This window comes from Dipodomys spectabilis, unplaced genomic scaffold, assembly GCF_019054845.1.
Source record: "Dipodomys spectabilis isolate Male_0828 unplaced genomic scaffold, ASM1905484v1 ptg000067l, whole genome shotgun sequence".
Lineage (NCBI taxonomy): Eukaryota > Metazoa > Chordata > Mammalia > Rodentia > Heteromyidae > Dipodomys > Dipodomys spectabilis.
Window position 1 is genome coordinate 5,101,450 of NW_024870744.1, and position 26,335 is coordinate 5,127,784.

The window sequence follows — 26,335 nt, forward strand, 5'->3', positions numbered from 1 at the left end:
ATGGCATGGGGTGTGGAGGGGGTGCCCAGCGTCCGCCTGGCACTGGGCCGTCAGTGGGAAACTGGAGGGGAGGAAGGGGAGGAAACCAGGGGGAGTGGGGAGACATCACCCCCCTTCCTACTGCTTCCTGTCTTCAAGGCGGGGGCACCTCGTCCTTTGCTTCAGGTGAGAACACCAGGCCCCTAAGGCTGTGGTTGGGCAGGACGCTGACCTGACCTGACCGTGGGTCCTGAGAATCGCCCCGGGGTGAGGGGGCGGGGAGGTGCTGTCCTGTCCTCCCCTCCAGCCCTCGGGATGGGCTTGTCAAAGGCCAGGTGGGCAGCTGTGGGAGCCCCCCTTCCTTCTTCCCCCCCTCCCCTGCCTCTTCACCCCTGGTAGTTCAGCCCACAGTGAGAGCCCTTTGCACCCAGTGCCTGCCTGGGCCACACCCCAGCCCGGCCACATCCCAGCCTGGCCACACAGAAGACTCGGAGCAGGGCCTGGGATCCAGCTTTGTAAAAACTTCATGTGGTCTAACCGCCTGCGTGCACGCAGACACACACACGCACACACACACATGCACTCATTGAAAAGACCCAGGGTTGCTGTCACGGCCCCTTTCCAGGCATTGTGATGGACATTGGGGTCTGCGGGCTGCTTACCTGGGGCGTCTTGCTTAGAGGGGACTGGAGAGGTGCTGATTGGCGATAGAACAGGCAAGTCAGAGAAGCCCCACTGCCAGCCCCGCGATGGCGTTGCCACAGAGCAGGGCCCCTGTCCAGGTGCACGGTCTGTCCAGGTTCGTGTTCCCAGCCCAGGTGCATGGCCTGTCCAGGTGGGCGCTCCTGGTGCAGGTGTACCGCCCCATCCAGGTGTGTGTTCCCTGTTCAGGTGCGCACCTGTCCAGGTGCACGGGCCTGTCCAGTGTGCCCAGTGAGGGGCACACCCAGCATCTTCTTACTCTTTCCTTTGCCCGCTCTGAACCCCCAGAGCAGCAGTGGGAGACTGTTCCCCGCCTGCTGGGTGTGAGGCCCACTTGTGCATCCCTGGAGAGGGGCCCGCTGCAGGGGGTCACCGCAGACTCTGTCCTGCCTTCCCCTGCGGGGCACGCTGATCTGCCCTTAACCAGAGCCGCCACTCAGGAAAAAGCTAAGCAGACACCTGCCAGGAGGTGGGGCCCCCAAACAGAGGTGCCCCTTCCTGACACCTCAGCCTGGGGTGTAGAGAGTAGACCTTGGCACTAGAGAGGAGAAAGGAAGGTGGGAAGGAGTGAGCTGGGTGGGGGAGGGGCTGCAGCTGAAAGGCTAGGACCACTGAGACCTGGTAGTCCTCCTCCCAGGGCCCCTGGGGCAGGCTGAGAGGACTGGAGGCTGGAAGCTCTGCTGGTGGCCCGAGCAGGGGCCGGGCAGGGGCTGGGAGGCGGACAGAGGCCCTGGGTGGCTCTCCCACCTGTCCTGTCCCCCCCCCCCAATCTGTGTCAGGACCTGACTGGAGGTTCTGTTCTATTCTGAAAGCCCAGAGCAGCCCGAAGCCAGTCCATGGACTGACCCAGAGCTCTGAACAGGCTGAGGGATCCCAGGGGGGTCTGCCCTCCCCAAGGCCCGGCCCCCACCCCAGCGCGGGGATCCTCTGGCCACTTTTCTTCTCCTGATAAAATATTCATGTCAGCAGAGTAGGCTCTCTTTGGGAAGGCTGCCTGGGTCTAGCTTACGCTTTGCACTAGCTTTTAAAGAGCAGGCCACTTTTCCTACACTCTAAGCATTTTCTAAGGCCTGAATCAATAATGCACTTCACCGGGCGCTCTGAAGCTTCCTCTCCCCGCCCCGCCCCCCTTCCTCTCCTCCCCTCCCTGCCCTCTGCCTCCTTCCAGCCCTTCTTCCTTCAATTTATTTATTTTCAAAGTATTAAGTAACAGCGTGGAGCTGTGGGGAGTATGGACGGGTGGGCAGAGGGTGAGGGCACAGGGAACAGGTGTGCCCCGTCCAGGGAAGGGGAGGCCGGAGCAGCGGCTGCGCAGGCCTTGAAGATCACTAAGCTCCTGGAGAGAGAAGGGGCAGGTTTGGGCCGGTCCCTCTTCCCTCTCTCCTTTCCCAGTGGATTAAAAGATGCTTACAGTGTAGGCACAGGAAACAGGACCAAAATAGAAGAGAAAGGGGGGCCGGGAGGACAGGACAGGGCAGGACAGAATAGATGGCTAAGATCTTGAAGGATACGACCATCCAGTTCGACTCTGTCAGCTTTTTGTGGTAGTGAGCCCCTGTCCCCAGAGATGTACAAATGAAGGTGGGCCTCAACTTCTGAGGCCGGTGCCCATGTGTATCTGGCTCACACCTGTCATCCTAGCTCCTCAGGAGGCTGAGATCTGAGGATCACGGTTCAAAGCCAGCCTAGGCAGGAAAGTCCATGAGACTCAGCTCCAATGAGCCAGCAGAAATGGAGCTGTGGCTCAAACTGGTAGAGCGCTAGCCATGATGAAAAAGCTCAGGGACAAGGCCCAGGCCCTGAGTTCAAGCCCCACGACCAGAAAAAAATAATAATTTGTAGCAAGTTCCTGGACAGAAGATGACTCTTCTAGCCAGAGCTTTGAATACCCTCCCCTCCACGCCCGCCCCCCAGTTTTGTCCTGGCAATCCTGACTCTTGAGGACCTGTGACCCATGGAGGCACCCCCACAGTTCTTCTGAGAAGCTCCAGTTGGGGTGAGGACGTCAGCGGCCAGCCTGCCCCTAGTAGGCCAGGCTCCCTCCGGCAGAGCTGACTCACCAGAATGGAGGCTGTGACCTTGCCCAGCCCAGAGAGCCTCCAAAGGGGAGGGGGGGGGGGGAAGAGGGCCAGAGATCAATGAAACCATGAAGGGGGAGGGGAGGGACAGGAGAGAGTTAGAGACACACAGGGCAGCTAGAATTAGAATCCGCCCTGAACAGAATCTCCGTTTCCGCTTTGTTAATAATTTATCCCTGCTGCAACTTTTCTTACCAATAAGTAGGAAATAATTTGTTAGGGAGAATTCCCCTGGTACCCCAGCTTTCTCCCTGGAGTTGGGAGTGAGTACCTCTGTGTCCTTCCGCCTGCCGGAGTGGGTGTTGGGGCTGAGCAGTAAGCAGATGTGAAGACTTTAGGATGATCGGCCTACTCTTGCTCATCAGTTCACCAGTAGGGAAAGTGAGGCATGGGTACAACAAGATCGCATGCGATGTTAAGAGCGATACTGAGTCCTGACACCCCGAGTCCACGTGTCAGGATTCTTGTTTGCTTGTTTTTGTGCCCATACTGGGACTTGAACTCAGAGCCTGGGTACTGACCTTTACATTTTTCACTCAAGGCTGACACTACTACTTTAGTTACAACACCACTTCCAGCTTTTTGGTGATTAGTTGGAGCTAAGAGTCTCTTGGACTTTCCTGCCCTGGCTGACTTTGGCCCTTGATGCTCAGGTCTCAGCCTCCTGAGTAGCTGGCATTACAGGTGTGAGCTATCAGTCCTGGCCAAGTCAGTTATAGATTTACACATCTGCCCAGGGCCAGAAGAGATGCTTCAAGGTTCAAGGAGCACTGCTTCCCACCCTGGCTCCTCCCTGAGACTCCCAAATTTTATAAGAATGGAAGCTGATTTGCCTTCGCCCTCCTCCCTAGCACCCCACCCCCTAGGCCTCTCTTTGGCTGCCTCCTGCCTCCCACCTGGACACACACACAGCTGCCTCCGGCCACTCCCCCCCCACACCGGAGGGTGACAACTCGGCAGACAGGTTCAAAAAAAATCTGTCACTGCTAAACTGTTCCCGGCCTGCCCACACGCCCGGGTGGCAGGGAGATGTGCTGTCTGCCTCCCGGGAGGAGCCGCATCTGCGGTGAGCGGCACGGCTGGGGGCGGCCATGTCCTTTCCTTTTTGGGTGAAGGACACAGCTCCCCCACTTGCCTCAGAGTTGGGGTTTCCTGTGGGACCTCGGGGAGTTGCTCGCGTTCACCTGGTTTATAAAATGTGGATGGAGGGCCAGGCACCTGTGGCTTATACCTGTAATCCCAGCTCCTCCTGAGGCTGAGATATGAGAATCATGGTTCCAAGCCATCCTGGACAGACAGATCCAAGAGGCTCTTATCTCCTGTTAACCACTAAAAGCCAGAAGTAGAGCTCAAGTGGTAAAAAGGGATAGCACCCGGGATCTGAGTTCAAGTCCCAGTACAGGCACCAAAAAAAAGAAATGGCTTGCATCTTTGGGGCCAGCAAGTAGTGGCAGGGTCACTCGTGGGTCTGGGGGAGGTTATCTCTGCAGGGTCTTTTTTGTTGTTGTCCGTCGTGGGGCTTGAACTCTAGGCGTGGGTGCTGTCCCTCGGCTCTTCAGCTCAAGGCTAGAGCTCTACCACTTGAGCCACAGCGCCACTTCTGGCCTTTTCTGCTTATGTGGTGCTGAGGAATGGAACCCAGGGCCTCATGTATGTGAAGCAAGCGCTCTACCACTGAGCCACCTTCCCAGCTCTCTCTGCAAGATCTTGTACAGATACTAAGCAAAGCACTGGCCCGAGGACACCTGTGACTCTTGCAATCACCTTGGGAAGGTGTGGTCACCGGTCTGGTGAGCTCCCACTCCTTCCACAAAGATTTCCTCGGTCATCCCAAGGGATGGGGGTGGGGGGCTAGGGCAGCATGACAGGGACCCCTCCAGACTCCCAGAGCTGGGAGCCACGGCTGGAGGCTGGTGCTGACCACTGGTCGCCAGTGGCCGATTGCACAGCCTGTGCACTTGCTCTGGCCAGCTTTGTGTGTGTACATGTGCATGTGCGCACACGTGTCCAGCTCTGTGTGTGTACATGTGCGCACACGTGTGTATTGGGGTGTTGGCATGGGGCCTTGAACTCAGCCTCAGCTCTCACAGCCTAGATCCTGTTTCCAGTTCTAGTTTTCACTAGTTAATTGGAGATAAGAATTTGGTGCATTTTGTCTGCCCTGGCTGGCTTTGAACCTCAGTCCTCAGATCTCAGCTTCCTGAGTAGCTAGGATCATAGGCACCGTTGGTGGCCAGCTGGCCAGCTGCAAGCTGTCTGTCTCCCTCCCTCTGCTTAGACAGCAACTGAGGTTTTTGTCCCAACCCAGGTCTGAGCTTGCTTGCTTCTTTCCTTCCTTCCTTCCTTCCTTCGTTCCTTCCTTCTTCCTTCTTCCTTTCTTTCTTTCTTTGCTGGTACTAGGGCTTGAACTCGGCCTCAAGTATGCTCTTCCTTAGCTTTTTTGCTCACCTTTTTCACCCACTTCCACTTCCTGCTTTTTTGCTGATTCACTAAAGACCCAGCTTTGCCTGCTGGGCCTTGAACTAAGTTTCCCACCTCTCAGCCTCCCAAGCAGCTAGGGTTACAGGCTTGGGCTTCCAGCCTAGCTGGTATGAGGCTGTTCCTCCTCCTGAGACTAAATAACCATTCCAGTCCCCCACAGGTGCTCTCTGGCTGAGGGGCCTGGGGCTCAGACCACAGGCCTCCCCATGGCACGATTACCTCCGCTGCCCACAGCCTCCTCTCCCATTCAATTACTGTTCTTGTCTGGAGCTCGTCTGTGGTGTTTACAGCCTGGCCTTCGACTCCAACGATACCCTCTGCGCAGAGAAAAACACACAAGCAAGAGCATTTTCAAGACCAAGTTTGGACAGCACAGCATAAATCCTCTTCCCTTCCAGGTGTTTCCCACTTGTGTCTGGTCAGAGACTGGCCTGGGGCGGGGAGGTGTGCAGGGCCAGAGAGCGCAGAGCGGATGGGTTTCGTTTCCCAAGGCTCCCCAACATTGAGTACCACAGGGTCTGGACTAGAGAAGTGAGGCTGGCGGGACTCAGTTTCTCATCTCTGAAGAGCCTCTAGCCAGAGCGCCTTCCCGTCCCCCTGGGCTGCTGGGAGCGGCCCAGTGAGCAGCGGCTCTCAGTGGTGCTCAGGGAACAGCATGGTTGTGTTTTCCCAGGCTAGCAGTCACCGGGGCAGCCTTGCCACGATGTTGCCATCTGTGCCATCTCCGAGCCTGCTGGTGTTAGCCTTTGTCTCTGTCAGAAGGTGGCTGTGTGGAAACAACAGCCATCATTTGCAGACATCTAGGCATTTCGTACCCATTGTTCCCTTGACGCTGGATGGAGGAAATTGAGGCCCAGAAAAGTAAAATGACTTGTTCAAAGTCACCCAGCCTCCAAGGATTGAGCCAAGATGAAATTCAGGGAATTCCAGATCCCATGGCCAGAAGCTCAATGACTCCAGATTCAAATTGGTGGGGGAGAGGAGTGACTAACTCAGCACTTGGGGCTCCACAGACCCCTGGGAATTGTAGGGATGATGTGGTCGGTGGTATTTGGGGGAAAAGGGTTTGCAGTTGATGAAATGATTACAGAGACAATGGGCTGCTTTGGGGAGTAGTAAACATTGCCTGTGGGAAGCCGGGCGCCGGTGGCTTACACCTGTCATCCTAGCTACTCAGGAGGCTGAGAGTGGGAGGATCACAGTTCAAGGTCAGCCCAGGCAGAAAACTCCACAAGACTCCATCTCCAATTAGCCAGGCACAACCAGGCTGGAGGTGTGGCTCAAGTGGCAGAACACCAGCTGAGCAAGTGAGCTGAGCAAGCTCCAGACCCTGAGCTCTTAAGCCCAGTGCTGACCAAAAAAGAAGGCTCAAGTGCCATCCTGAATGTGGCAATGTGGCTGGAAGTCCTCAGCTGCGGTCACGGTCAGTGGCCGGTCTCCTGGAGAGGTGGACATGCAGGCTGCCCCCCCACCCAGTGCTGTCCTTGGCTGTGGTATTCGGGGGTGGAGGGAGCCAGGTTCCATCCCCAGTGCGATCCTCAAATTTTCCCTGGTGGAGGAGAGCAAGGAAGGCAGCGTGTGCACTGGCTGGGCCTGTGCACAGAGAATGGCTGTTGATGCACACGGACCCCTCCCCGGAACCTAGGGTTAAATGGATTCTCAGAGCTTGGGAGTGGGGATGGGTGGAAGGAAGAAGGAAACAGCGGAGAGAGAGAGAGAGAGTCACGCCGGCCGCAGCTTGGGATTTATTTTCTGAGCTCGCTGGCAAAGCTGCGCGGCAGCCGGTGTGGGGCTGGGAACTACACAGGCTGATTCATTAATTTCTGACCATCTGCTCCCGGGGGGCCGGGGAGGGAGCCGGGGGGCTCAGCAGGTTGGGCTGGGCTGGCACATGGTCAGCTGTGCCAGTCTTCAGGCAGGAGCAGCTAGGGGCTTGAGGGACCCCACCGTCCCCCACCCCAGGTACCGCCAAGAGGGTGGGACTGACATAGGGCAGGCGCGGGCTGGTACTCACATGCCTGCCCATACTTGAGATGAGATTCCATGACCAGCACTGACGGCTCACACCTGTAATCCTGGCTCTCCAGGAGGCTGGGATCTGAGGGGCAGAGTTCAAAGCCAAGACGGGCAGCACCGTCCATGAGACTTATCTCTAAACAGCAAAAAGCAGGAAGCAGACTTGTGGCTCAAGTAGCAGAGTGTCAGGGTTGAGCAGAAAAAGCCAAGTGAGTGTGCAAAGCCCTGAGTTCAAGCCCCAGTACTGCTGTGCATGATGCGTGCGTGCGTGCACACACAAGATAGATTACTATCAGTGTTTTCGCTGATAGTATGAGGGGGGATGAGGCAGCGGGGAAGGAGACTGCGCCAGCACTGGGCTGGCATGAGCTTTCTAGGCAGGCAAGGCAGCGTGATGCCACGTGGTGCCAGCCAGGGGAGAATGAGGAAGAGAGAGAGAGAAGGAGGAGGGGAGGGAAAGGAGGAGGGGAGGGAAAGGAGGAGGGGAGGAGGCCCTCAGCGGGTGCGCCCACCAAGGGCCCCATTCCACCCAGTCACCTCTCGAGTCTTGAAGACCGTCTCCAAACACAGCCACCCTCTGAGGTACTGGTGGTTAGGGGGACACAACTCGGCCCCCAGCAGGCACCGGGGCAGCAGGAGCAGGGGGTAGGGAGGTGCCTGGCCTGGATGGACACTGTCGCCCAGCCCCAGTCTGGGCACAGGGGCTCTGAGTGTCTGCCTGCCGACCTCTCTGCCCATCCCCTCCCACCGGCACCGACACCCACATTCCATCATCGAGGGGCAGCTCGCCCTTCTCACCAGCAGCAGGCCCGGCGCAGCCTCAGACCGAGCGGCCACGCCAGCCGCCGCATCCTCTCCCTGCCAGGCCAGGCTTCCGCACGCAGCCACGTAGCCCCTCTCTGTTCTGGACCGCAGTGCAAGCCGGGGGATGAGCCCCCCAGAGATACCAGTGGCTATGTAAGGAAAGGACTCCGCCTGTCCCTCCAGTGAGCGCCAGCCAGGCTGGGGCCCCTGTGCCGGGGCAGGGAGAGGAAGAGGAAATAGGGGAAGTGGAGGAGGAAGAAGAGGGGAAATGGGAAGAGGCATCATCTTCAGAACACTTCTCATTCTCAGAAGGCCTGGGCCTTTCCTACTGGTCTTGGGCCTCAGTTTCCCCAGTCTGCTCAGTAAGGTATGAGACCCCAGGGTTGAGTTCCTTGTGCCACAATGTTGCAGGACTAGGCCAGTGGAATGGGCCGCAGCACTGTAGGGCTACCAAGGACAGCTATTTTGGGCAAGGAGGGCTCTCCTGGCGTCCTCCCCACGTCGGGCCCTGGGTGGTCAGGGCCCTCTCCTCTGCCGTGGAGGATCAAAGCCAGCGGCTGACCACAGCGTGTCTGCTGGGGGTGGCGCTCTGTCCGCCCCGGCCCCACCCCCAGGGAGCCAAATGCCTCATTTGAGAGCAAGAGGATTTAAAAAACTCAGATCCAAGCTATTTTGTGTCTGAGCAAAACAGACAACCTGAAATATTCATCAAAAGGCCTCTGAGCGCTCCGGGGATCCGTGTGGCTGTGAGTGACAGAGATTTGTTGTGTTTTCAATTTAATAGCCTTTATTACTTTGAGCACTTTTAGGTTCCCAGCACCTGTGGTCTCTCCACCCTGTCCTCCCGTCCCCTCGGCCCCGAGATAGGGCTTTTCCTGATGGCCAGACCCAGGACTTGGTGACCCAGGGCAGATTTGGGGGCACAGGGGCAGGAGTTCCACCAGCCCCCACCCCTCCCCTCCCTCTCCTGCAGGAGAATCCGTACCTGTGCAGCAACGAGTGTGATGCCTCCAACCCAGACCTGGCACATCCTCCTCGGCTGATGCTGGACAAGGAGGAGGAGGGCCTGGCCACCTACTGGCAGAGTGTCACCTGGAGCCGCTACCCCAGCCCGCTGGAGGCCAACATCACCCTCTCCTGGAACAAGAGCGTGGAGCTCACGGACGATGTGGTGCTGACCTTCGAGTATGGCCGGCCCACTGTCATGGTCCTGGAGAAATCTCTGGACAATGGGCGCACGTGGCAGCCCTACCAGTTCTACGCAGAGGACTGCATGGAGGCCTTCGGCATGTCGGCACGCCGGGCCCGGGACATGTCCTCGTCCAGTGCACACCGCGTGCTCTGCACTGAGGAGTACTCGCGCTGGGCCGGCTCCAAGAAGGAGAAGCACGTGCGCTTCGAGGTGAGGGACCGCTTCGCCATCTTCGCCGGCCCCGACCTGCGCAACATGGACAACCTGTACACGCGGATGGAGAGCGCCAAGGGTCTCAAGGACTTCTTCACCTTCACCGACCTGCGCGTGCGCCTGCTGCGCCCCGCCCTCGGCGGCACTTACGTGCAGCGGGAGAACCTGTACAAGTACTTCTATGCCATCTCCAACATCGAGGTCATTGGCAGGTAAGGCTGGGCTTGGGCCTGGGGGTGGGTGTGCCCTGGGCCTGGGATGGGAACCCCTTCCTGGGGTGCCACCTGGGGCCTGGGTGTCACCTGGTTGGTAGCGGAGGGTGCTACTGCTGCCTTGGATGTCACCTGATGGCTGAGCCAGCACCTGGCTCCCAGGATATTGTGTGTCATGGAGGACATTGCCTCCTTCCTGAGATGTCGGCAGGTACCTGGGACACTGCCTAGCCCCTGGCCTGGTTCTAAGGATGTTACCTGCTTGGAATGTTGCCTGGTGCTACATTGAAGGGGCTGTGTGTGTTGGCCAAGGGCGGTGTGAACACGCTGTGTGGCACTCCCACTGGAGGAGGTGATGGTGCACCTGTGTCCCCCAGGGCGGTCTGGAGAGTGGCCAAAGCTCATTATGTCCAGGCTCCCCACTGATCCCGTCACCCCTGGGGCCCGGGGGTCCCCAAGTCCACCTTTTGGCTCAAGGATTCTCTAGAAAGGGAACCACGGCAAAGCCCTTAGACTCACCATGTAAGGTTGATTACAATAAAAGAATGCAGGCCAAAAGCCACAGGACGAAGGCCAGGAGACCCAGGGACCAGTGTCTGGCTGTCCCTGACAGAGGACGCATGCAGGCAGCAGTGATGGTTGACCTGTAGAGAGACCCAGCCAGGGACAGTTGCCTGAGCCTCAGTGTCTGGGGCTTTTATTGGGTGTTGATCGTGTAGGCATGGCTGCCTGCCTGCCCCCATGGCAAACCCTCCAGGAGCTGAGCTGGTACTACAGAGTCCAAACCCCTCCATGAATTGTATCGTGGTATAGTGGGTCCCAAGGCCCCAAACAGGAGATCTTCCTGGCCAGGACCCTCCCCAGTTTAGAGGCTACCGGTCACCTGCCTCAGCTGGGCCAGGGCCAGCGTGCTTGGGAAGGTGCAGCCTTGGCCCCGCAGGCCTGCGGACTGAACTTCACCTTGGCCGCAGTGATCTGGAGAGGGTGTTTGGAGGACCCCGAGGGGGTGGGGCGGCCTCTGACTGTCAGGAACTGTCTAACGGGTGGTGAACTGTTTCCAGGTCACTGCTCATTTGGCAGATTTGACTGGGCCAGTCTGTGGGGACAGTGACCTCATCCAGAGCCATCTGTTGAGTGGATTCCCACTCCGCCTTCCTTGTTGGATCATACTGGGGTTCGCGTCGCTGAAGTGTAGCATGCCTCCCGTATATAGTATGTGTCTTGAAAACTAACATTGGGTTGTACGTATGTGTACTGTCAAAGCCACAGCCAGGGCCGGCCAGGCGGAGGGGACAGTTGAGACCCACGGAGGTACAGGCAGAAGCCTGCACCCAGACCCGGGCCGCAACATGCCCTGGGTGTCTTTCCACAGCAGGCTCCGAGTGTTTCCTGATGAGTGAAAAAAGCAGTATGCTACACGTGTGTAGTTCTACAGCTCTGGTTTGGGCATTGGGAAAAGGAGGTGGGGAAAGCTGGACCTCCCGGTCCTGTGTTGGGCAGGGCCTTGTGTGGGCGGGGCCTTGTGGGCGGGGTCGTGGGCGGGGCCTTTCTTCTAGCCTGAGTTTGCCTGGTACAGGAGTTCATGTTGCGGTGGTGGGTGTGGCCTGTGGGTGGGCGTGTCTTTTGTGGGCAGGGTCTCTCGTTGGGTGGGCGTGCCTTCTGTGGGCGGGGCCTCGTCGGCCCGAGTCTGCCTGGTATTTCACACTGCCGGTGGATGAGGCAAAGGGGAGGCATACAGGAAGTTGAATCAAGCTAAGGCTGGCAGAGGTGAAGCGTTGGCATATATCAGGCCCGTCGTTTGCACAGCTGTGAGTTCTCACCCTCTCCCGACCAGGAGGGAATGTCTTAGAAGCCACCTGGTATATGAGCAGGATTGTGGAAGATACCACCTCTGCGTCACCTTAGCCCTCACATTCGCACCCAGCTTAGGGGCGGGAACCAGGTCCCTGGGCCTTCCCAGGGGTGCTGTTCTGGCACCTCATCTTCGTGGTGTGTTCAGGGCCTACCTCGGTACACGGCCATGTCTGGGCCAGCTGCCATGACCACCTCCAGCTATAGTACGGTGACAGTGGTCTCTGCTGATCTAGGACTCCAGCCCTACCCTCAGCACCCCTTCCAGGTAGATGGCAAAGAGCGGGGCTGTCTGGAGCCCACATCTCCCTTGGGGAGGTGGCCAGGTTGTCCCTGCTAGGTGGCCCAAAGGTCCCGTTGGCGCCCAGCAATCCCTCCCAAGGGGAGCCAGTACCGTTTTGGAGGCTGGTTGGCAGGAAATCCACAGCTTGGTTATTGAGAGCTGACTTCCTCCCCTTTTCCTTCAATTTCCCCTGGGAAAGGTCAGCTGTGCCAAGAAACCAGCGAGGCAGGCCCCGTGGCAAAGACGGGTGTGTCTTGCCCAAAAGACAAGGCCCAGAAGCTGCTGAGTGGGCGTCTGGGGAGCCCTGGGAGAATCTCAGACCAGGAGACTTCTGACTGAACCCCTTCCTGGGACTCCCTCAGACTTGCGGGGCCTCCCACTGCCACCTGCCAGCCATAACAGCAACTATTTATGGAGCAGTTCCTACAGGTCCATTTCCTATTGGGCACTGTGCTAAAAGCTTCACATGCATATCTTGTTTAATCAATAGTCATTTCGTTCCCCAGTGGGTTATTGAAGGTCTAAGATCCCGTGAACGGGGAATGTAGCATTGAGCAAGCCAGACCTGATCTCCACTCTGTGAAACTTCCACTGCAGGGCCAGTGCTCCCCTCTGCCTCATGTTTTGGACAATGAAACACACACACCCCTTCACAGTGAGCTTTCTCTGGTGAGGTGCAGGCCCCACTGTGTCTCCAGCCCTCCCACACGCAAGCAATGTGTGTTCCAAGGCCTCCCTGCCGCCATCCAAATGCATTTGATTTAAAGGTACTGCTTCCTATTCTGTCACACATCAGCTGTTCCAGCTTGGGGGGTGGGGCAGGAGGGGGCAGGAGGGGCCTAGAGCGGCTCATCATGGAGGATGAGGAACTAGTACAATGGAAGTACAAGGACAGTCTGGGGATGGGATGGGACAGAGTTAAAGCACTGCCCTCCTGGGGTTGGGGGAGTCAAAGGCAGCACAGAGAGAAACCCAGCCACCAGCACTTCCCGGGCCCTGTCCCAGGGGGCATTTCTGAAAGGTGGGGAGAGAGTGGAGCTAGGTTTTTTCCTTTGAAAAGCCTGGCAGTGTCTAAGTTGGAAAAGGAACAGAATGGGCCCTGCACAGCCCCTCCCCTGTTAGGAGCAGGAGAACACACCTGACCTACACCCTGGGGGCTCCCGAGAGTGAGCCCCCCCCCCGCCCACACTCTAAACAGCCATGGCCTGAAGAAGTACAGAAAACCCTCTCCAAGTGATCCGGGGTGGTGACAATCACCAGGGGAGCTGCAGTGTGGCTGTGACCACTCTGAGCCTCAGTTTCCCCATCTGTAAAATGGAGATGTATCCCAACATCAGCATCTCGTGGTGATCATCCCGTGAGAAGGGCAGCCCCATCCTCAGCTTGGATGGCAGGACAGGGGAGGGGAGAAGAGAGCGGGCGAGCAGGGCTGCCGGAGGTCAGGGCTGCCAGGATCAGGGAAGAGGTTCTTAGAAAAGGCGAGTGGATGGGGGCTGGGAAGGTGGCTCAGTGGTAGAGCGCTTGCCTTGCATGCCTGAGGCCCTGAGTTCGATTCCTCAGCACCACATAAGCAAAAAAAACGCCGGTAGTGGTGCTGTGGCTCAAGTGGTAGAGCACTAGCCTTGAGCTGAAGAGCTGAGGGACAGCGCCCAGGCCCAGAGTTCAGGCTCCACGACTGGACCCCCCCCAAAAAAAAAGAAAAAAGAAAAAGAAAAGGCGAGTGGAGCCCTGTGCATGTGGCTTAGGCCTGAATTCTTTGTCACTCACGAGGCTGAGATCTGAGGATCATGGTTCAAAGCCAGCCCAGGTAGGAAGGTCTATGAGACTCTTTAATTAGCCACAAAAAAACTGGAAGTAGAGCTGTGGCTCAAGTGAGCACAAAAGGCAAGCTAGAGCACTGAGTTCAAACCCCATTATTGCCACATACACGCCAGAAGGAAAAAAGAATTGAGATCAAGGCTTTGAATAGATACTGGTACATACACATTCACAGCAGTGTGATCCAGAAAAAAAGCAAAAGGAAGGATGGACCCGTGTAGCCACTGACGTATGAAGGGATAAATACAACGTGGTCTGCATGTAGAGTGGAATATTACACAGTGGAAGAGCGCTTGCCTTGCATGCTTGAAGCCCTGGGTTCGATTTCTCAGCACCACATAAGCAGAAAAAGCCAGAAGTTCACTCTAGCCTACATGGTAGAGTGCTAGCCTTGAGCTGAAGAGCTGAGGGACAGTGCCCAGGCCCAGAGTTCAGGCCCCATGACCAGCAAAACACACACACACACACACAAAAGGAAAGTGCCAGGTGTGAAGGCACAAACCTGTAATCCCAGTCTTTGGGATGCAGAGACAGGAGAGTCGTGAGTTTGATGCCAGCCTGGCTCCCAAGGCAGACTTGATTTTTTTAAAGGGGGTGAGGGGCTGGAGCTGAGGTTGTAGTAGAGCACTTGCCCAGCTTGTGCAAAGGGCCTGGGAAAGCCTGACACTGACTACAACTTGATGAACCTTGAAGACATTGGGCTCAGTGAGTGACCAGGGCTAAGTGATCTAATTTGTGGAGGCAGATAGTAGCTTGGAGGGACTAAAGGCTGGGGCAGTGAGGAGCTGGTCCTGTTCCTGTCTCTCCCACAAAGGGCAGGAAGGGAACCGTGGGTTCTCTGAGGATGGCCTGGCTCCCCCCGAGCCTGCCGAGTGCTCCCCTTCCCTTTGCTGGACTAATTCACTTAACAAACACTGGGCTCCTAGCTGGGGCCAGTGGCCCATGCCTCTAATCCTGGCTATTCCGGAGGCTGAGATCTGAGGATGTGGTTTAAAGCCAACCTAGGCAAGAAACCTCATGAGACTCTGGTCTCCAATCAGCTACCCAAAAAGGCAGAAGTAGAGCTGTGGCTCAAGTAATAGAGCACTAGCCTTCAGCATAAAAGCTCAGGGGTAGGGCCCAGGCCCTGAGTTCCAGCCCCAGGATTGGCGTGCGCGTGCGCACACATACACACACACACACACACACACACACACACACACACACACACACACACACACACACACACACACACACACACACACACACACACACACACACACACACACACACACACACACACACACACACACACACACACACACCCCTCCTGTCCTGGTCCTAGCCACAACTCACATGGGCTCCAGCCAGAACTTTGCACCCCACAGTTCTGGGGGCCCCAAGTTTGATATCAAGGTGTTACAGGCTCTCCTGTGTCCTTTCTTCTTGTAAGGACTGTGTCTGTGTTGGGTTTAGAGCCTGCTCTGCTCCTGCATGGCTCCATCTTGGCTCAGATTTTAATCATATCCCTGAAGACTCCACTTCCACACAAGCTTCTGTCCTCAGGCCAGGCTGGGCCTGAGTCAAGCTGTGACAGGTGCCCGCAACAAGCCCTCCCCAGCCAGGTGCCCCTAGGGTACGTGGAGGGAAGGATCCAACCAGATAACCATGAGCTGGGCCCAAGCCAAGGGTGACCTGGGGTGGATGGGCCTCGGTGGGGGGGGGAGGGGGGGAGGCAGGGACGGAGCGAGGGGTAGGCAGACCACGTGTGTGGGCCGTGGTGAAGGAACAGTTGCGTGAGCAGACGGGGATCCCGCTGTGGTGCGTGCAGAGGCAAGGCGGATTGATTCCATATTTAAGTCAGACTTGCCATTTCTAGCACCTTCTGGAGGCTCCTCCTCCATCCTGGCAAGTGCAGGGAGCTGTCCTCCTGGCTCTGGGTGGTTCTTTGTCGAGAGTCAGATGTGATGCCAGCACTGCAGCCCCAAAGAAAGGAGCTTTCTACTTTAGGGTGTGCCTCAGTTTCCCCTCCTGCACAGTGGGATCCTGCAAGCCTCGCTGGCTTGCTCCAGCTGGCTGCCCCAGTCAGAGCTGAGCCCAGGGAGCCTAGGGTCCCTGTGGGGAGTGGTTGCTGGGCTCCGGACCCCTGCTCAAAAGAGAGCCTCATTCTCCTATTTGCTGTAACCAGGGGCTCGAGCAGCAGCACCCCACTGTGCCCAGACCCGTGACTTTTGAGGTCTTATCAGCCAACACTGGGCTAATGATGGAGGCCTGGGCCTGACAGGCGGGGCTGGCTGGAGGGGGGCAGCCCGCGGGCGGGTGAGCACGCGGGTGGAAGTGGGGGGCAGAGGTCTGCTCCAGGTCAGCTCTGTTCCAGCCTCCCACCCCCAGCAGAGGGGGCCGCAGCAGGTCTTTCTGAAGCCAGGCTGGTGCTCTAAAACTTGAGCCATACCTCCAGCCCTGGTTTTTGCTGTTTATTTACAAGATAGGGTATTGGGAATGCTTCTGCCCTGGGCTGGACTCCAGCCGATCCTCGCGCACTCAGCCTCCGCAGTGGCTAGGGTTATAGATGTGAGCCTTGGCACGTTTTTATAGCCGTAGACAGTCTACCTGCTCCAGCCCCCACAACACTCACACACACACCCCCTTTCACCAGCGCCTAACCCCACACCCCACCTCCACACTGTTCCCCAGGACGACGGCCCCCCAGCAGGGGTCGGCAGGGGTCAGGGGGAGACCCCGGCCTTAGGAGTTCTTGGGCTCGCCTCCCTCTGGGGCTCCCCCTGCAGCTGGCTTCCACAGGCCTCTTCCCAGCCGGGAGGGAAGGCTGCGTCTCTCTGGGCTCCTCTCCATGCCTCTGTCCCACTCCCGGCCTGAGTAGACGGGGCCCAGCTGCCCCCCCCCACCCACAGAGGAGGGGGTGCCCCCCGCAGGGTGCTTCCCCTCCTCCCCACGCAGACCCAGCCTGGAGACCACAGGCTTCCCCGCCCCCTCCCCTGCAGCCCTCCCCCTGGGGACCAGACACCCCCAATGTGGAGTTGCTTGGGCCAGATCCACTCTGTTCCTTCTGCAGGGTCCCCCAGCCCCCGGCCTCTGGGGGCTCACAGAGGCCGAGCCCCGCACCGCCTCCCTCCACCCCCTTCCCCGGCCTGGTCATGCTGCGGTAGCTACATTCCTGGGTGCACCTGTCTCTGCACACCAGATGTGCATGGACGCTGCCTGGCCGGTTCACATCATAGTATACGGCACGCAGCCACAGGCGGCCCACTCACTCCTCCGCTCGCGCACTCGTTCATGAACAAATGAACTTACACAGCCAAATGAGTCTTAATAAGTGGACAGCTCCCAGTGAAGAAAAGGACTGGGAAATAGGAACTGGGGCCAAATGCAGTGGCGCACACCCATAATCCTGGCTACTGAAGAGGTAGACATCAGGAGGATCATGATCAAAGGCCATCCCAGCAGAAAGAGCTGGTGCTGACCCCTTTCTCAATAAAAAAACCAGGGCACAGTGGCTCACTGCTAGAACCCCAGCTACACAGTTTGCTGTAAGTAGGAGTTCTGTGGACTCTGGAGATCTGACTTTTAAAAAGAAAATGACAAAAGCAAGAAGGGATTGGGTGTGGCTCCAGTGGTAGAACACCTGCCGGCAAGTTGAAGAAGTCTTGAGTTCAAATCCCAAGACTGTAAAGAATCACCAGTAGGAGCTGACCAGGAGGCAGAGCCGCAGGTGGGAGGGGCGAACCAACTCCCGTGTGAGCCCCACCCCTCCGCACCACCCCCAGCTCCCCTGCAAGGCCTGCTGTGGGGCCTCCCCTGGGACCCACCCTCCTTGGGGGCCCTCAGAACTTGCAGCAAGGAAGGAACCCATCTTGAGTGGCCAGCCTGCCCGGCCAGGCCTGGGTGCCCCCCAGCATGGCACCCCGAGCCCCACATCCAAGCCACAGCTGCCCCCGGCCGGCCCCTGCTATGCACTGGGAGGCTGCCGGAGGCTGGGAAGCAGGTAACAGGATTTCACCGTACAGCAGGGAGGCCAGCACCGAAGCACTTAATATAAAGACTTTGCACACAAGTCCAGATTTGATTTAGCCAGTGAACTCAATTGCCGGCATTGCTCCACACTGCCATAGCAGAGTACAGAGACGCAGCTCCTGCCCCAGCCTTGATTCGCAGCCATTGGGCCCATTCAGGGTCAAGCTCTCTAGCCTCCGATGCCCCGCCCTCCACCACGTCCTCTGGTCACTTGGAACCTCTGGGTCCCCCCTGGCCTCGGCCACTTCCCTCCCGACTCCTTCTTGCTTTTGCGACTGTTGATCTGTTCATGCTCCCCTGCACCCCCACCCCAACTCCCCAAGGATGTGGCCTCCCCGGCACCCACACAGCCCACGTGGCTGGCTGCCCGAAGCTGGATTCGGGCTAGGATGGCAGGCTTGTCCTCTGTGGAGGAGAGGACAGTTTGGAGGGTGTGCACCCCTGGACCATGGCCACCCCCTAGCTATGGGGGGGACATCCCAGGGCCACCCCGCCCCAGAGTGCTCAGCCCTGTACTTAGCCATATCCTTCCTGCCCACGGACTCGGGAACACCCCACCAGAAAGAGGTGCCCGGGGTGACCCCTGCCCTGACCCCTCAGAGCCACCCCTCCGTGTGCCAGCACAGCACTTGGGGTGACGTCCCAGCTGGGAGTGTCCCCTAAAACTACAGAAGAGTCTTCACATAAGTGCGAGCGCTCTGCCTGCAAGAGGCAGACGGCCTCTGCACGCAGTCCCTTTAAAGCGGGCGCGGTGGCTCACACCTGTCGTCCCAGCCGCTCCAGAGGCTGAGGTCTGAGGATCACCGTTGGAAGCCAGCCCCAGCAGGAAAGTCTGTAGACTTATCTCCAGTTAATCAGGACAAAACAAAACTGGAAATAGAGCTGTGGCTCAAGTGGCAGAGTACCAGCCTGGAGAACAAAGCTCAGGAACAGCACCCAGGCCCCGAGTTCAAGCCCTAGGACCATCGCTAAAATAAAACAGTGTCTGCTCCTGGCGTTCCTCTCCAAGGTGTCACTCGGCTGCGGCCTCAGCGCCTCCTCGGTCCTCCCTGCGGACAGATGGCCGCTTGGTGGAGGGTTGGGCAGGCGGTGGAGCCGTTCCTGAGAACCCCAGGCTCCGAAGGGAGCTGCTCTGCCAGAGTGCCCGGCCAGCCCAGCCCTGCACCCCATTTTGGAGCGATGCTGCAAGTCCCAGTGGGGCTGGGCCTTTGGGGGACGCCCCTCCACCCCTCCTGGCCCCGCAGTGCCCCTCCTCCGCAGTGCCCCTCCTCTGCCCGGGCTCCCTGCAGCCTGGCCCTTCCCTCAGGGATGGGGTGACGTCACCAGTCCCTGGCTGACCCACATTCCAGACACCCCCCCACCCCCCCCCCACTCCCGGAGGAGGGGACACCCAGCTCACGATTTTTGGGGCTTGACGGTGCCAGGCCTGCATCCAGATGGCGCCCGCGCTGCCGCTCCTGGGCACGCCATGCCCTCCCCGCCGGGCAGCGCGTGGGGGTCTGGCACGGGCTGGTGTCATCTCAAAGTCCTTGGTGTGGCTGTCAGCCCCCCAACCGGTCCTGCCACACTTCCTGAGGACGCAGCGTGTCTGCAGCGGGCCTGGCACCGGCAGGGGACAGCGGCCGTCTCCCGGGGCTCATTAGGGACATGCCAAGTCCAGAAAAAGGAATATCTCAGACGAGCAGACGGCCCGCCGCCTGCAGCCTGTGCCCGGGCAGGGCTGGGGGAGGACGGGGCTTCCAGAAGGGGAGTGGGGGTGTCCCGGGCCAGGCCCCCAGGGGTCAGAGGTCAGGAGGAGGTGGGTCTGGGCCACGTGGTGGTTAGGAGGGGGCGGGCCGCAGGTGCAGGCTCAGGTGTGAGTCCCAGGCAGACAGCACCGAGTCTCCTGGGCCCGGCCTGTGCTCACACAGCATTCCTCGTTTGTCTAGACTCATTCTCTACCACTGGGGCCGGGCCCAGCCCTTTCTACAACCCTTATTTTTCAGTCTTGACTGCCCTCACCCCACCCCCACCCACACAGCCGCCCTCCTGCTTGCGGCTGGGAACCCTGCTCAGCCATGGTAAATGGGTTGAGATGGCCTCTCAATTTTTGTGTCCTAGCTGGCCTGGAAAAGTGATCCTCCAGATCTCTGCCTCCCAAGTAGCTAGGATTACACGTGTTTAATCCCAAGCAGCTATGATTACAGATGGAGGTCTCAGCTGGGTGCTGGTGGCTCATGCTTGTCATTCTAGTTATTCAGGAGGCTGAGATCTAAGGATCATTGTTCAAAGACAGCCTGGGCAGGAAAGTCCATGAGACTCTTATCTCCAATAAACCACTCAGAAAACTGGAAGTGGTGCTGTGGCTCAAGTGGTAGAACACTCACCTTGAGCTGAAGAGCTGAGGGACAGCGCCCAGGCCCAGAGTTCAAGCCCCATGACGGGGGGGGGGGGGGGGGGGGGGGGCGGGGGCGTGAAGAAAAGAAAGGAAGGGAAGGAAAGATGGAAGTCTCGAGGCTAGCCTTGAACTCCAGGGCTCAGATGTTTCTACTTCAGCCTCCCAACTAGCTGGAGCTACAGGTACACACCACCATACCCAGCCTGCAGCTAAGTGTGGTGGTCATAAAGACAGGAGGTGGATGGACGGTCCCTGCACGTGGGGACCTGGAGGCCAGCAGCTGCAGGGGCAGGGTGTCAGCAAGCCTGGGGGAACTGGGCCCTCCCCTCTCCCACCCTCCTTACCCTCCCTTCCCCCCTTCCTCTTCCTCCTCCCTCCCCTCGGAAGACATTGAGCGTCTCCCACGTGCCAGCATTAGGCGGGGGGGGGGGGGGGGGGGGGGGGGGGGAGGGCAGGCGGGGGGGGGGCAGGCGGGGAGACGCCGAGCGGCAAGGGTGGACTCTAGGATCTGGTTCCTGTCCCTTTTAGGACTGGAGACCGTCTGAGGCCCCGGATGGTTGAAGGCCGCCTCCCCAGTCCTGAGCAGGGGCAGAGCCAGCGCTGTGTGTGCACACATGTGCCCAAGTCGCTCACAGACACACACACTCTGTCCCCAGTGAATCCTCCTGCTGCTGTCTGAAGCTTTAGGGCCCCGGAATTCCGCAGGGAGGAGGGGACAGGTCCCAGGGGCCGGGAGTGGCCGGGCACAGGGCAGGCCCCGAGGCTGGTGATGTCCCTTCAGGACTCAGTGATGCTTTCTGATGGATGAGCCCAGGGCTGGCGGGGTCGGGCGGCCGGGCCCCGGTTTTCTGGTGAGCCTGGTGGTTCTCAAGGTCAAGTTTAGGGAGCAGTGCCTTGAGAAAACCAATCCCATGGATGCAGGACTGGGGGGGAGGGGGGACTGAGGACTGAGCCACGCGGACCCTGAGTCTCCACGCAGGCCTGGACCAGCATGGGGGGCACACAGGCAAGGGGACCCTTCCTTCAGAGCCGCCTGGGCTGAGGCCTGGCCTCTTGTTCCACGCTGAGACCCAGGCAGCCTCTCCCTCCACCTGTGACCCAGAGGCGCTCGGCCTTGTGGGTAGCGAGGGCTTCTGTTGATGGTGCAGCCCCCTCCATCCCTGGGGAGCCAGTGAATTATTTATACATGCTTGCTTATTCATTGCATTTACTTTACAAACACACACACACACACACACACACACACACCGCCTTCTGGCATGGGGGTGGGGCTGGGAATTATGGAAGGTCTCCTGTGTGGGAGGAAGGGAGAGGCCTCGGTGTCTGGGGATTGAGGAAGGTTGTCCTTTCTGGAAGCTCCTGTCTGGCCAGCGATATACTGACTTGTGGTTTCTGTCCTGCTAGAGATGCTTCCTCCGGTGGGGTTTGCTGTGTGGTCTTGGGCGGCTTCCTTGACCTCTCTGTGCCTGAGAGCAGTAGGTTTTCAGCACTGTGAAGCGCTGGGGTCTTTGCACAGGGCAGCAGCAGTCGGGTTTCCTGGTGAGCCTGGTGGGTCTCAGATTCAGCGTCAGAGCTCAGTGTGCCAGCACAGGAAGCCACACAGAGGTTTCCTCACTTGGTAGATGTGGCCCCGCGGATCTTCCCAGTACCGGCGTGGGCTGTGCCACTGCAGGTAGGGAAACTGAGGCCAAGGGAAGGTCAGAGGCTGTGATAAGGACACACACAGCGAGTCAGTGTGTGCCAGGCCCATGAGACAGATGGACAGGGCCAGCACCGCCCGTGCCCAGGAAAGATAATCAGGATTAGCCCCCACAGCCGCATGGGCGCCCGCTGTGTGCTGGGCCTTTGTCCCCCAGCCCCTCCACCGGCGCACCTCCCCCACCCGCCTTCCAGGAGGCCTTGGGCTTAAGCAGGATTACCGCCCAGAGCCTCTCACAGGTCACTAAGACCCCAGCAGCTGGTGGGGGCGGAGCCAGCTGCTGAGGCCCCACCCACGGGCCTGGGCACAGACCTGCCACCAGGAGGGCACCTGGTCTCTCCCTCTATGGACCTCAGGCAATCCTTCCAAGGACTCAGTTTCCCCATCTGATAGTGGCTCTACAGTCAGAGTGCTTGACTGGCAAGTGTGAGGCTCTGAGTTAAAATTCCAGTACAAAAAAAAGTGACATTTGCCTTTAGGAGCTTTAGTAGAGCCTCGCAGAGGAACTGGCATGTGCAAAGGTCCGGAGGCCAGAAAGGTCAGAGCACGTGCTAGGCAGAGGTCTGGAAAGAGAGCTCTCACACACACACACACACACACACACACGAGTTGGGAAGTGTGAAGCACCTGCCGTAGGCCTGGGAGAGGCTTCCCGGCCCACGGTGGCTGTGCCCACCAAGCAGCGCAGCCCCTCCCTCTGTGAAGACCAGGGTGAGGCCAGGATTCCTCTCAAGGCCCCCCAGGAAGCGAGACAGGGGAGGGCCAGGCCAGATGCGGCCTGAGCAGGGCCAGAGCGGGGAGGGACATCTGGACGGGGTCAGGGCCGCCTGGCCGCCTGGCCTGGGCGGGCTGCACCCCACCTCTGCTCCCCAGGCCAGGCCAGCACTGACAGCCCCCCTCCCAGTCATTCATGCTGCAATCTGCTGCTCAGACTCGCTACCCCCCCACCCCCATGATCTGTAAGCAGCCAAGGTCAGTGTGTGCGCCCAGAGCGCACGGCAAGCTTCTTGCTATGGGGCTGACAGCTAAAAATACTCCCTCCTTGGGCAGGCAGTGGGGTGCATCCCCGGCTTCGTACACCCGAGGTGTTCCTCTCCAGCTCCCTCAGTGGGGTGTTAAATAGAAAATCAGAAAGAAAAAATACCCTTCTGAGGTCAAATGCATTTAAAAACCAGCTTCTGTCAGATGCGTTTCTTCCCTGCAGGACTTAATCAGAACCTTCAGAGGACAAATGTGCACTTACTGTGAATCTGGTTGTTGTGGAACAGGCTGGGTGGAGGCCATAGTGTGGCGATTTGGAGAGCATCCTCTGCTGGCAAAGGGGGGGCCCAGCATCCTCGGGAGGAGGAGCCCTAGTGCCAGCTCGTGCCTTCCACAGCACGCAGTAGGTCCACAGCACACAGTAGGTCCACAGCACACAGTAGGTCCACAGCACACTGTGGGAGAGGTGGTGCTGGGACACCAGACTTTGTCACCCTGCATGGCTGCACCCAGTATGACCTTGAGAGGTCTGCCTGGGAGGATCTGGGGGGCCAGATGTGGGAGCACCAAACACCAGGGAAGACATGCTGCTACACACTCAGGAACATCCCCCTCCATGTGGGAGCCAGGGTCTGGGATCCAGGCAAGCGCCCACACAGCCATGTCCTTAGCTCCCCAAAACCATCTTAGTGATGAAGGGAGCCCTGAGGGACAGTGCCCCACCCAGGTGTGCCTGGTGCCAAGACAGCACACCCACCCGAGGCCCCGCCCTGCCCCAAGCCCCTCCCAGCCCCTTCCCACCCCAGGCCCCTCTACTCCAGACCCCTCCCCACTCCAGGGACCCTCCCCGCCCCAGGCCTCTCCCCAATCTCTTCATTGGTCTATCCTGGACTGGAAAGTCTGTGCGACTCTTAACCTCCAATTAGCCAGCAAAAAGCTAGAACTGGAGCTATGGCTCAAGTGGTGGAGCACTAGCTAAGGGACAGTGCTCAAGCCCTGAATTCAAGCCCCAGTACACACACACACACACACACACACACACACACACACACGCACACACGCCAGTACAAAAAAGCTGGCACTGGTGGCTCACGCTTGTGATCCTAGCTACTCAGAAGGCTGAGGATGACAGTTCAAAGCCAGTCGTGGCAGACAAATCTACAGGACTCATCTCTAAAATAACCAGCAAAAAGCCAGGCTGGAGGCTCAAGTGTGAGCAAAAAGGCTGAGAGTAGGCCCTGATTTCAAGTTCCAATATTGCTTTAACAAAAAGTCCAGGCTGGGAAGGTAGCTCAGCGGTAGAGTGCATGCCTTGCAAGCATGAGGCCCTGGGTTCGATTCCTCAGCACCACATAAGCAGAAAAAGCCGGAAGTGGCACTGTGGCTCCAGTGGTAGAGCGCTAGCCTTGAGCTGAAGAGCTGAGGAACAGCGCCCAGACCCAGAGTTCAGGCCCCATGACCGGCAAAAAAAAAAAAAAAAAAAAGTGGTAGAGAGCTAGCCGTGAAGGGAAGGAGCTGAGGGACAGCGCCCAGGCAGAGTTCAAGTCCCATGACCAAAAATAAGTCCCTCATACTGGAACCATCTCTTCCTTCCCAGCACCCGTCACTAATTCTTCATTATCTCCGTTAGACCCTACCCCACCAGCATCTCAGATCATTTTACTCTGTCCCCAGCTCAGAACTTGCCACTCAACAGGCACCCTGTACATGTTTTTTCCTTGCATATTTTAATAAAAATACAATTCTTACAGAGCGCATCAGTGTGCAATTTACTTTTTCCAAATATTGACAGTATACCTTGGAAATCTTCCCACATCAGAATGCAGAGGGCTTGTCCCTCTGTGACTGGACTTGAGGATCTCCTCTCCCCCGGCCCTGGGCCTATGGCCCAGCCCTTCCACCCAATCTCCAAGCATGTCCAGGCGTCAGATAACTCCATTCTGTGGAACTTTAAAGGACCAGGGTATGTGTGCATGCACGTGTGTGTGTGTGTGTGTGCGCGCGCGTGCATGCATGCCAGTGCCAGGGCTTCAGCTCCAGGCCTTGTGCCCTTGTTCAGCTTTCTTGCTCCACAGCTGGTGCTATACTACTTGACCCAAACCCTCCGGTCCTGCATTTGGCTCGTTCATTGGGAGATGGAGTCTGGCAGACTTTACTGCCCAGGCTAGCTTCGAACTGTGATCCTCCTGGTCTCAGTCTCCTAATAGCTATGATTACCTGCATGACCACCGATGTCTGGCTAAAACAACGACCTTTAAGAATCGTCACACACATTCCACGTGTTAGGTTAATGGCTTTGAACCCAGGCCCGGTTCCGTGGCGGGGCTCGCCCCCGGGGGTGGGGCGCGGGGCCCGGCAGGCCAGCCGGTCCGCAGCGGCCGGGGCTGGGCCTGGCTCCTCAGAGGCCTCAGCCAACCTCAGGCTCCCGCCGAGGTGATGGGAGCCAAGGGGGGCGCGGGCCTGTAATCCGGGCACTCGGGAGACGAGATCCGAGGGTCCAGGCAGGAAGCCGACTGGGCAAGAAAGTGCAAAACCTGCGTCCAAATCACCAGCCAAACGCAGTAGAGCCGTGGCTCAAGTGGGGAGGGGCCAGCCTTGAGCAGAAAGGCTACGAGACGGCGCTGGCCCCAAGACCGGCGCACACACACGCACGTGCGCACGCAACGCACGTGCACACACACGTATGCACGCACATGCACACGCCCAAGCACCGCGTTTAGGATGAGGAGGTCCCAGGAGCCGTCGTGGGAGCGTGCAGGGCGGGCCGCAGGGAATCCTGGGGCCTGCGGTGGGAGGACCCCTCGGCCCGGCACCCCCGCAGCCGGGGCATCGGGGTGGAGCTGATGAGTCCGGGTTGGGCGGCGGCCTGACGGGCCCGGGAGTGTGTGGCTCTGTCCTGTGGGCTCGCCTTGTCCAGGGGCCGGGCGGGCTGCCCGGGAACCCGCTGACCTCCACCTCTGCATCTCCCCAGGTGCAAGTGCAACCTGCACGCCAACCTGTGCTCGGTGCGCGAGGGCAGCCTGCAGTGCGAGTGCGAGCACAACACCACCGGCCCGGACTGCGGCAAGTGCAAGAAGAACTTCCGCACGCGGGCCTGGCGCGCCGGCTCCTACCTGCCGCTGCCACACGGCTCGCCCAACGCCTGTACGTACACACGCCCCGCCCCCGCCTGTGCGTGCGTACGCCCCGCCCCAGCGCCTGTGCGTACACATGCCCCGCCCCCAGCCTGTGCGCGCGCACGCCCCGCCCCCAGCGCCTGTGCGTACACACGCCCCGCCCCAACGCCTGTGCGTATACACGCCCCACCCCCACCTGTGCGCGCACGCCCCGCCCACAGCGCCTGTGCGTGCACACGCCCCGCCACAGCGCCTTGCGTACACACGCCCCGCCCCCACCTGTGCGCACGCACGCCCTGCCCCCAGCGCCTGTGCGTATACACGCCCCGCCCCCAGCCTGTGCGCGCACGCCCCGCCTTCAGCGCCTGTGCGTGCACATGCCCCACCCACAGCGCCTGTGCGTACACGCGCCCCGTCCCCAGCCTGTGCGTGCGCATGCCCCGCCTACAGCGCCTGTGAGTGCACACGCCCCACCCACAGTGCCTGTGCGTGCACACCTCCTGCCCCAAGCCTGTGCGTACA

General features: G+C 59.0%; 1 protein-coding gene across 4 annotated transcripts in view; it reads left to right on the plus strand.

The window, feature by feature from the left end:
- Positions 1–26,335, plus strand: part of Ntng2 (netrin G2) — a 49,991-nt gene that overhangs the window by 15,028 nt on the left and 8,628 nt on the right. For all 4 annotated transcript variants that reach the window (XM_042681202.1, XM_042681201.1, XM_042681203.1 and 1 more), the window contains exons 3-4: positions 9,034–9,677; positions 25,669–25,841. In XM_042681202.1, coding sequence (XP_042537136.1) covers positions 9,034–9,677; positions 25,669–25,841 — 817 coding nt within the window. The remainder of the gene's footprint in view (positions 1–9,033; positions 9,678–25,668; positions 25,842–26,335) is intronic.